General features: G+C 42.3%; 1 protein-coding gene across 1 annotated transcript in view; it reads right to left on the bottom strand.

Moving 5' to 3' along the window:
* The window catches only part of B4GALT5 (beta-1,4-galactosyltransferase 5), a 47,514-nt gene extending 40,191 nt beyond the window's left edge, over nt 1-7,323 (bottom strand). The window contains exon 1 of the mRNA XM_073606765.1: nt 4,983-7,323. Coding sequence (XP_073462866.1) covers nt 4,983-5,088 — 106 coding nt within the window. The 5' untranslated portion in view covers nt 5,089-7,323. The remainder of the gene's footprint in view (nt 1-4,982) is intronic.
* Between the last annotated feature and the right edge of the window lie 5,077 nt (nt 7,324-12,400).

Here is a 12,400-nt window from a genome sequence, read left to right as displayed (position 1 = left end):
GTTAGAACATTCAGTAACCCACTGCTAGAACACAGGTCTCACTTTTCTTTACACCTCTCTCAATGTGTTATTAAGAATTTTTGCAACTCATTAAAGTGTGGTGCCGTCTTTACCTTGTATGACTCTTTGTTCATACAATCAATTTCAGTAAAGTCTGTTTGCTGCTTTCAAGAAGCCTTGAGTGGACTGTTTATTCAACAATATGGGCCTACTTTTGGACATGGTCTTAGATATGGAGAAAAGAACAGGACAAAGACCGGCATGTAGAGTGGGCTGGATAGAGGTGCTGGGTTCTGAACAGGCCAGGCTGGGTCACCTACAGGGTGTCTCTAGTGCGACTATTCTCAACCAGGGTTCCTCCAGAGGATGCTAAGGGTTCCTTGAACTGTGGCTGGTTGCCCTTCCATTTCATGGTGCCTCCATAGTTCCAGGACCAACAAAACTTGGCAAAGCCAGCAGAATGACACCAATGATCTTTTTTGTAGTTGTCTGTATGTGTTGTGTTATTCCTACTAACCACAGATGTAAGGGTCCATTTAATTGGATTTAGTAAGGGTTACTAGGCCTGGAAATTTATTTAGGGGTTCCTCTGGGCTAAAAAAGGTTGAGAATGGCTGCTCTAGAGGGTGATAATCCTCGTGGGCTCCATTCTAGAGAGCCTCAGGAAACTTGTGGCGACCAAAGGGTTAATGCACACTATAAGTGTTCCTGTTACATTAAATGCCTACCCTTGTACTGCAGAAATCTCCCCAGTTACCTGGCTCAGGTTATTTGGAGGCCAATGAAGCCATTGACAGATTTATACTTCCTACCCCCCAGGCCAACTGTCTATTGCCATCTCCCTCCTATCCCAATTGAAGGCTAGCTCTAATATCACACTAACACTATTATATGTCATACACAAGGCACACTGAGGCCGGGGGGGCAGAGGGGCTAAAGAGTTGGGCAAACTGCCACTTCACTCTTCTAAAAGTTTGGTTCTAGGTGTAAGGACTTGGAGTAAGGGATCTGTGAGTATACAGTGCACTATTTCACCAACACAAATGCAGGGACAGCAGCAATTAGGACCTTTTATTATATGAAGAAATATAATACTGAGAGTCATCAACACGTGTGGGTGGTAGTCTAAAGCCAGTGGAAGCCTTGCCACCCTATGCCTTGGCCTATGTTGGCTATGCCGAAATCCGGCCCAGGATGCAGCATCATGTCTATGCATGGCTGACAGATATTAATGTAAAAACTCCCGAGCATTCACTTAAAACTGTGTATTTCTATTCTTGTAGGAGGAACATTTAACTGGTGACAGATGACAAGCAGTCAGTAGGAATAAAAGCTCATGAGGTGTGCTGACTTCAGATAACAGAAATGCTGGAGTCATACTAATAAATATAAGGTTGTTGCCTTGAAAGAACAACTTCAGGGTGAGGAGGATTCCTTTACAGGCCTCAGGCCTCTGCATATAAGAACCTTCACCAACACACTTTCTCATGAAAAACATGAAATCCCTTTATTTGAACAGGAAAGTATTCATCTCCATGCATGGGTGAAGGAACCATCTATTACACCTGGAAAAAGACGAGGAGCCACCAACATATCAAGTCTTCTACATATTATTTTACTTTCACAGGGGACGGACCATCTACATATTATTAGACCTGCACAGGGGGAGTAGTCATATACAAACTATATCATTTTTACAACTGCATAGAGGGGAGGAGCAATTTAATATCATTATTACACCTACATTTAGGGAGGAGCTAACTACATAATTATTATTTAACATTTACATAGGGAGGAATAATTTATCCCCTTCCCACCGAGCGTACGCAGATGTGCGTAACTCGGCTTTCGGGGGTTATACCAGGATGATGCCTGCAGCTGCAGGCATCATCCCGATACCGTTTTGTAGAGCGGGCGATCGGCTTTCCAAATATAACAACCGATGCGGCTAAAAGGCTGTTATACCGGAGGAGCGGGAGGGGACCCCCGATCCCTCCACAAAGAATACCTGTCACCACCTATTACTGTCACGGTCAATGTTTACATTCCTTGTGACAGCAATAAAAGTGATCAAAATTTTTTTTTTTTTTTTTTTTTTTTAAACACAATTTTTAAATATAAAAATAAATAAAAGAAATAAAAAAAGAAAAAAAAATTTTTAAAGCGCCCCCATCCCCGTGAGCTCGCGCAGCAAAGAAAAGTCGAGGTATCGCCGCGATCGTCAGAGCGAGAGCAAAAATTCTAGCACTAGACCTCCTCTGTAACTTTAACCTGGTAACCGTAAAAAAAATTTAAAGCGTCGCCTATGGAGATTTTTAGGTACCGTAGTTTGTCGCCATTCCACGAGTGCGTGCAATTATAAAGCGTGACATGTATGGTATCTATTTACTCGGCGTAACATCATCTTTCACATTATACAAAAAAATTGGGCTAACTTTACTGTTTTTTTTTAAATTCATGAAAGTGTCCCTTTTCCCAAAAAGTTGTGTTTAAAACACCGCTGCACAAATACCGTGTGATAAAAAATATTGCAACAATCACCATTTTATTCTCTAGATTCTCTGCTAAAAAAATATATATATATAATGTTTGGGGGCTCTAAGTAATGTTCTAGCAAAAAATACGGAGTTTAACTTGTAAACACCAAATGTCAAAAATAGGCTTAGTCATGAAAGGATTACATATCATTATTACACCTGCACAAGGAAAGGAAACATCTACATATCATTATTACAGCTTCAGAGGCGGAGACGTCATCTATATATCATTATTACAACTGCACAGGAGGAAGTTGTCTACATAAAATTATTACACTTGCACAGGGGGAGGAGTTATCTACAGTTCATAATTACATCTGCACACTGGGAGGAGCCAATTACATTGTATTATTACACCTTCAGAGGGGCAGAAAACATCTATATACCATTATTCGCCTTGCACAGAGGAGTAATATCCCTCTATAATTTATTACACCTTAATAGGTGTAGGAGCCACCTATATATAATTATTAGACCTGTATAGGGGAATGCTATCTACATATTATTATTTTACTTTAACATAGGGAATATTAATTTATATATTATTATTACACCTGCACAAGGAAAGGAGATATCTACATATTATTCTTACTGCTTCAGAGGTGAAGAAGTCATCTATATATCATTATTACACTTGCACAGGGGGAGGAGTTATCTACATTTCATATTTACATCTGCACAGGGGGAGGAGCCATCTACATTGTACTATTACACCTTCACAGGGGGAGAAGTCATCTATATACCATTATTACCCCTGCACAGAGGAGTAATAGTCCTCTATAATTTATTACACCTTAATAGGTGTAGGCGCCACCTATAGAACATTATTAGACCTGTATAGGGGGAGGGGCTATCTATATATTATTATTCCACTTTTACATAGGGTGTAGTCATTTACATATCATTATTACACCTGCACAAGGAAAGGAAACATCTACATATCATTCATACAGCTTCAAGGACAGAGAAGTCATCTACTGTATGTATCATTATTACACCTGCACAGGGGGGAGTTGTCTACATAAAATGTTTACACTTGCACAGGGGGAGGAGTTATCTACAGTTCATAATTACATCTGCGCAGGGGGAGGAGCCATCTACATTGTATTATTACACCTTCAGAGGGGGTGAAGTCATCTATATACCATTATTACCCCTGCACAGAGGAGTAATAGTCCTCTATAATTTATTACACCTTAATAGGTGTAGGAGCCACCTATATATCATTATTAGACTTGTATAGGGGAAGGAGCTATCTATATATTATTATTCCACTTTTACATAGGGAGGAGTCATTTATATATCATTATTACACCTGCACAGGGGGGAGTTGTCTACATAAAACTATTACAATTATTACATTTCATAATTACACCTGCACAGGGGGAGGAGCCATCTATATTGTATTATTACACCTACACAGGGGGGAGATTTCTACATAAAACTATTACACCTACACAGTGGGAGGAGTTATCTATATATTATAATTACACCTGCACAGGGGGAGGGGCCATCTACATTGCATTATTACACCTTCAGAGGGGGAGAAGTCATCTATACACCCTTATTACCCTTGCACAGAAGAGTAATAGTCCTCTATCATTTATTACACCTTAATAGGTGTAGGAGCCACCTATATATCATTATTATAACTACACAGGAAACCTTTACATATAATATTATACCTACGCAGGGAGAAGCTGTCCTTAATCACCATTACACATGCGCAGGAGGAGGAACTATCTCTATATCCTTTTTACACCCGCAGGGTGGAAGGAACCTTTAACACAAATTACTTTTATACCTACACAGGTGGGAGGAGCCATAAGTATATAATTATTGTGCCTGCGTAATTATTACACTTTAATAGGCGGAGGCGCACTGTCTATACTGTATATAATTACTATAACCGCGGGGGGGGGGGGTTGGGACATGTACATATCATCATTATTATGCCTACGCTGGAGGAGGAGTCATCTGTATAGCATCATTATATTGTACCTGTGCAAATATCTTTTTTTTTTACCCGAATAGGAGGAGCCATCTATTCTTTTTATATCTGTCATTGAAGCATTGATAAGAATCCTATATATGGAGGTACTCAAGGCTCTCCCATCCCCCTCTATGGGTGGAGGAAGACTTTCCATGGATTGGAATATCCCTTTATATCACTTGCCGGAAAAACTCACAAGTAGACCCTCCTCCCTCACTAGTGAGCACCACTGCCCAAGCCCCTCATCTGTATCATGTATACTGCATATAGAGGGTCATATACAGTCACATAGTGTATTTACTACTAGTAATTTATAATACAACTCTCTGTGATGCATAGTGCACTGTATTACACTATAGCATTCATACTGCTAGTTATAGATAAGTCCCTATCACTAGCAACATCCATCCATCTACACACACACATAAATGGTATATATAAATGTCTCTTACCAATTCCTGGAGCCACATAAATGAAATAAAGAAAAGAAGAGGACAGGCAGAAGAAAAAAATGACCGCCAGCACAGATCGGTTTGGAATTCGGGCAATTTTCCTCATGGCACAATATGGAATCTTCGAAAATGAGATGTAAAAAAAGAAAATGTGCAGTTCCTGGAAAGAGGAAGGGGGGGTCACATCCACATATTAATGGGCTCAGGGTGACAATGGATAACAATCGGCGATCATATCTGAGAATTAGAGGTTATTGGGCATGGTAATATGGGGGGGAGGGGATACATCCATAGAGTGTGCGTATTTAATATTGAATGATAGTCAGATGTTTCCTGGAATCAAGAAGGAGTCTCCAGATGTAGAAGAGGGGTATCCCAGAGATTTTGGGGTCTCCTGATATAGAGGAGGGAATATTCCACAGATCTCAGGGTCTCCAAATATAAACGAGGGAATATTTTGAAGATATTAGAGTCTATGGATATAGAGGAGTTTTTTTTTTTACAGATATCTGGGTCTCTGTATATAGAGGACAGATATTCCACAGATATCACTGTCTCTATAAATGGAGTAGGGATATTCTGTCTCTATATATAGAGTAGGGGGTGTTCCACAGATGTCGGGGTCCCTGTATATAGAGACAAGATTGTTCCACAGATATTGGGGTCCTTGTATATAGAGAAGAGGATATTTCACAAATGTCAAGGGCCTTTAGATATAGAGGAGATGTTCCACAGACATTTGGGTCCCTGTGTATAGAGGATGTGTTCCACAGATTTTGGAGTCCTTCAGATAAAGAAAAGATGTTTCACAATTATCGCAGTCTTCAGATAAAGAGGAGAAGGTGTTCCACAGATATTGGGGTCTTTGTATATAGAGAAGGGGAATTTTCCACAGATGTCAAAGGTCTTTTGACATAGAGGCCACAGATATTTAGGTCCTGTATGTAGAGGAAGAGATGTTCCACAGATTTTGGAGTCTTCAGATTTAGGGGAGGAGAAGTCCCACAAATATCAGAGTCTTCAAATATGAAGGAGGAGATGTTCCACAAGTATTAGGGCCTTCAGAGAAGGAAATGTTCTACGGATATTGCGGCCTCTGTATGGGAGGAAATATTCCACAGATTTCGGGGGTCTCTGTATATAGTGGAGGTAATGTTCCACAGATATTGGGATTTTCAGATATAGAGGAAGAGATGCTCCACAGATATCAGGACTTCTGTATATAGAGGATTGGGGTGTTCTACAGACACTGGGGCCTCCTGGTATAGGATATTGGGTTCTCTGTATTTAGGGAAAGTGATGTTCCACAGTTGATGGGGCTCTCCAGATATAGAAGGATATTTCACAGATGTCAGGAGTCTCCAGATATAGAGTATGGAAGTTCCACTGATGTCAGGGGTCTTGAGATACAGAGGAGGGGATATTCCACAGATGTTGAGGGTCTACATATATGCAGGAGAGATGTTCCACAGATAACAGGGGTCTCCGGATATAAAGAAGGAATATTCCACCGATGATGGTATCTCAGATTATAAGAGAAGGCAGGTCCACACATACTGGGAGCCTCTAAATATAAAGGACATGGTAGATCCACAGATGATAGCACCTCTAATGATAGTAAAGCCAAAGTAGGTCCACGGATAATAAAGAATCAGATTTTTGAGACAGTAGATCCACAGACAACGGGGTCTATAGAAGAGACAATAGATCTACAGATGACAAAGGTCTCTGGATATAGAGGAGATGAAAGATCTACACACGACGAGGGTCTCCAGATGTAGAAGAGATGACAGATCTACAGATGATGAAGGTCTCTGAAAGATCTACACATGACAAGGGTCCCTGGATGTAGAAGAGACGACCGATCTTCACATGATGAGAGTCTCTGGATGTAGAAAAGGTGTTGGATCCAAAGACGATGGGTGGTCTCTGTATGTAGAAAAAGGTGGTAGATCCGTAGATGATGGGGGTTTACTGGATATAGAGGAGATGTTAGATTCTGAGGTGCCAGTGATCTTAATGTATGAAGTAAAGGTAGATCCACAGATGACGAGGGCTTCTAGATAGAAAGGAAGGGGGCTGTACTGCAGAGCAGAGGTAGAAACACGAGTAACTGGAGGGATGGAGATAAAATAAATGGTAATCCCAGAGAGGGCTTTGGAGTCTGCAGCAACTCCTCAGCAGGTGGGCAGCATCCAGAACAAAGGGGGATCTGGGCAGTTCCTGGGAAAGGAAAGTGATAGGGGAGGACAGTCAAGAGAAAGGGGTTCCCCTAGCTGCTAGTCCAATGCTGAGCAGCTCATGAATGGAAAGAAAGAAGACTGGGGAGGGGGAGCGAGGAGACATGGAAGTGGGTGTGTTCTGGCAGAGACTGTCTACAAACTGCCAGCTGCAGCAGATAGCAGACAGGTCAGAGCTATGTCCTCTGCAGAAACTCACAGCGGCCAATCAGAGATCTCTCCCTGCCTCCTACAACAGATCAATGCTATTAGGAAGGTTTCAATTGTCCACCGTGATGGGTTGAGGTGATGAATAGAATATTCATAGTGGACACAGTGAACACAGACAGATGTGTGCTGTGCAACACACCGTGCACTACTGCAAAGGAGAACAAATGCCTCTTTTACAATTACACTTCATTTTATCTCAGTTTAGGGTTTACTGTTTTTATCTTTATGCTTTGCACAGCAACAAAATAAATAAAAGGTTAATTTCACATTTTAGGATAGTGATCGCGTTGGGCCAATTATTCCTTTTTACCCCCCCACCCCCCCCACCCCCACTTTATTATGTACAGTACATCTGTTCAAATGCTTAGTAACACAAATTGCTAATCAGCCAATCACACGGCAGCAACTCAATGCATTTAGGCATCTAGACGTGGTGTAGACGACTTGCTGACATTCAAACCGAGCATCAGAATGGGGAAGAAAGGGGATTTTTAAGTGACTTTGAACGTGGCATGCTTGTTGGTGCCAGACGGGCTGGTCTGAGTATTTCAAAAACTGCTGATCTACTGGGATTTTCACGCACAACCATCTCTCGGGTTTACAGAGAATGGTGCGAAAAAAGAAAATATCCAGTGAGTGGCAGTTGTGTGGAGGAAAATGCCTTATTGATGTCAAAGGACAGAGGAGAATGGGCAGACTGGTTCCAGATGATAGAAAGGCATCAGTAACTCAAATAACCACTCGTTACAGCCAAGGTATGCAGAATACCATCTTTGAACGCACCACACATCCAACCTTGAAACAGATGGGCTACAACTGAGGCTACAATTCGCACAGATCACCAAAATTGGACAATAGAAGATTGGAAAAGCGTTGCCTGGTCTGATGAGTCTCGATTTCAGCTGCGACATTCAGATGGTGGGGTCAGAATTTGGCGTAAAAATGAAAGCATGGATCCATCCTGCCTTGTATCACCGGTTCTGGCTGGTGGTGGTGGTGTAATGGTGGGGGGGATATTTTCTTGGCACACTTTGGGCCCCTTAGTACCAATTGAGCATCGTTTTAATGCCACGGCCTCCCTGAGTATTATTGCTGAGCATTTCCATCCCTTTATGACTACAGTGTCCCCATCTTCTGATGGCTCCTTCCAGCAGGATAATGCACCATGTCACAAAGCTCCAATCATCTCACCACTGTACAATGAGGTCACTGTACTCCAATGGCCTCCACACTCACCACATCTCATCCAATAGAGCACCCTTGGGATGTGATGGAACGGGAGATTGACATCATGGATGTGCAGCCGACAAATCTGCAGCAACTGAGTGATGCTATCATGTCATCATGGACCAAAATCTCTGAGGAATGTTTCCAACACCTTCTTGAATCTATGCCACGAAGAACGAATTCAGTTCTGAAGGTAAAAAGGGGTCCAACCTGGTACTAGCAAGGTGTACGTAATAAAGGGGCCGGTGCGTGTATATTCACATCAGTCACTGCCCTCAAGGAGCTTACAAACTAAGGTCCCTAACTCATATACTAGGGCCAATTTAGACAGGAGCCAATTGATCTACCAACATGTCTTTGGAGTGTGGGAGGGAACCCACACAGGCACAGGGAGAACATGCAAACACTAGGCAGTTTGTGTCGTTGTTGGGATTTGAACCTGCGACCCTAGTGCTGCTGTGCAGAAGTGCTAACCACCTAGCCACTCCTTTCAGGCCTGGTTCATGCTATGAATCGCACAGGAGCGCGCTGTGCATTCTTGTTGGATTCACATGCAATTCATTTTGAATAGCTCAAATGGCACTGCATCGCACTAAAAATACCATGCGATCTGTTGAGGGCAAATGCACTGCGTATGCGACCTGCATTCGGGGGGGGGGGTCGTTAACTTAACATTGACACCTTCTGCAGATCGCAACTGCAGTGCGTTTTGAATGCAGTGCAGAAAACGCACACAGAACGCGGGTTTACCCACACCGCCTTCTAGTGTGAACTTTATACAGTATAGGAGAAAGGGGGTCACATTCATACCCTGTTTCCCCAAAAATAAGACCTAGTGTGATTGTCGGTGATGGCTGCAATATAAGCCCTACCCCCCAAATAAGCCCTACCCTGTTTCCCCGAAAATAAGCCCTACCCTGAAAATAAGACCTACAAGGACTTTAACTAGGGCTTATTTGGGGGGTAGGGCTTATATTGCAGCCATAGCCGACAATCACGCTAGGTCTTATTTTCGGGGAAACAGGGTATCATTTTGTATGCCAAACAATATCTTTTTCTCCAAAACGAATCTACACACGTTCACTACTGAGAGTGGGAACTAAACTGCATCTGAGCACCACAAATCTAAAATGCTATTTAAGACGCTATTTAAGAGAGGGTGGCTGTTCCTACACACAGTGGGACCATGGAGAACCCTCAAACAGGAAGTCAGATCATGGCAACAACAAATTGTGGAGGATGTTCCACAGAAGATGGAGGTCTCGAGGTGTAGAGAAAGAAGATGGGGGACTCTAGGTATGGAAGAAAGGATGCTCCACATTAATCAGGGTTTCTGAATATAGAGGAGGTATGTTCTACATATATTTGGGGGATATCAGATACTTAGAGGCAGCAATGTTCCACAGGTGATGGGGGTCTGCAGATATAGTGGAGGGGATGGTCCTCAGATACCAAGCTCTCCTGATATAGGAGAGGGAAGTTCCACAGACAATAAGGGTTTTTGTATATAGAGGAGGGGATGTTGCATAAATATCAGGATATCCTGATATACAAGAAGGAATCATCACGATCTCCAGATATACGTAGATGAGGGAAATTCCACAGATATTGGGGTCTTCTAAAAAAGTTAAGTGAAAGCTCAACAGGTATGGGGGGGTCTCTGTACATAGAGAAGGAAATGTTCCATGAATATTTGGGTCTCTCTAGCTATAGAGAAGAGGTTTTACATAGATATCAGGGTCTCCCTATATAGAGAAGGTAACATTTCACAAGTGATGAGGGTCTCCAGATATAGAGGATAAGGACAACATTGATATGCTAATAAATGTCTGTTGGCCTAGAAATTCACTGAACCATACATGCCCAGAATATTAACATATTAGATATCTTGTCTCCAAATATCACCCAAATTGTCCTTTCCGCTCTTCTCAAGACCCCCTACTCTCAAGCTCCCTCGTCTCCTCCTCCCATGCTCGTCTCCAGGATTTCTCCAGAGCCTCTCCCATCCTCTGGAACTCGCTACCTCCACCTGTCCGGCTATCCCCTACTCTTGCTACCTTCAGGTGATCCCTGAAAACTCATCTCTTCACATCTCTAACTAATCTTCTACCACTTCCATCAACTAATTCCCCACAGTTACAACCTTTTGTACCACCTGCCCCACTCTATTAGATTGTAAGCTCTTCTGAGCAGGGCCCTCTTAATCCTCCTGTATCTTATAGTATTATAACCGTATTGTCTCCCTTTTATATTGTAAAGCAATGCGTAAACTGTTGGCGCTATATAAATCCTGTATAATAATAATAATAGATGCACAGTGATGTCATTTGCCAGGTAATGGAAGCATATGTGATATGTGTGTTTGACATTTTTCCTGCCCCTGGTCCAGAGATTATCAGATGGCAGCAACCATCCAGACATCTGTGTTTGCCAGAACATCGAGCACTTTAGATATCTAATAAAGGCACATAATCAGACTTCGAGTGCACTATATCACATTATTATTTTCTAATCTGGTACAATTGATTGTATTTCCCACATTAAAAAAAGATTTTAATGTCACCTCTCAAACTTTTATTTACTTTTATTTACAGATGATTTATAAATCATCTGTACTATACCAGAAGCCAGTTTTGGCATTTAAATTATTAAAAAAATTACTTAGAAAATTACAGAGATTTGTGTTTGATCGGGGAGTACAGGGAGGGATTTGTATCTGATCTGGGAGTACAGCAGAAAATTTGTGTCTGATCGGGGAGTACAGCAGGAAATTTGTGTCTGATCGGTGAGTACAGGGAGGAATATGTATCTGATAAGAGAGAACTGGTGAGTTTGGTGTCTGATTGGGGAGTGCAGGAAAGGATTTGCGTCTGATCAGGGAGTACAGGAAGGGATTTGTGTCCGGTCAGGGAGTACAGGGAGAGATTTGTGTCTGATCAGGGAGTACAGGGAAGGATTTGTGTGTGATCAGGGAGTACAGGAAGAAATTTGAGTCTGATCGGGGAGAAAAGGAAGAAATTTGTTTGTGATAAGGAAGTACAGAATGCATTATGGTCTAATTGGGGAACATATTAGGATTTGGATCAATTTGGGGGCACAGAATGGTATTTGGGTCTGACTGGGACACAGAGAGATATTTGTGTTTTGACTGGGAGGGACAGGGTTGGACCTGGGTCTGATTATGAGGACTAAGCGGGTTTGGGTCTATTTGTAGGTGCAGAAAAAAAGTCTAATTGGGAAGACTGAGTGGGGCTTGGGTCTGATGGGGGGGAACCAAGTCGGTTTTGGATCTGATAAGGGGTACAAGGTAAGGTTTTGGGTCTGACTGTAGGCACAGAGGCACAGAATGTAGGCACAGAAAGAGATATGTGGTCTAACCAGGGAGGGATGGGGGATATTTGTGGTCTGATCACTGTGGACCAAGTAGGATTTGTGGTCTGATCACTGTGGACCAAGTGGGATTTGTGGTCTGATCACTGTGGACCAAGTGGGATTTGTGATCTGATCACTGTAGACTAAGTGGAATTTGTAATCTGATCACTGTGGACCAAGTGGGATTTGTGGTCTGATTATGGGGACTGACTGGGATTTGTGGTCTGATCATGGGGACTGACTGGGCTTTGCGGTCTGATTATGGGGACTGACTGGGATTTGTGGTCTGATTATGGGGACTGTTTTATTATTTTGGGAGTAAAGAGAGACATTTACATTAGGTCTGATTGGGGGGACAGAGTGGGAAAC

Source organism: Aquarana catesbeiana, linkage group LG12 (assembly GCF_042186555.1).
Source record: "Aquarana catesbeiana isolate 2022-GZ linkage group LG12, ASM4218655v1, whole genome shotgun sequence".
NCBI lineage: Eukaryota > Metazoa > Chordata > Amphibia > Anura > Ranidae > Aquarana > Aquarana catesbeiana.
The sequence above is the reverse complement of the archived record's forward strand: the minus strand, read 5'-3'. Positions and strand labels throughout refer to the sequence as shown.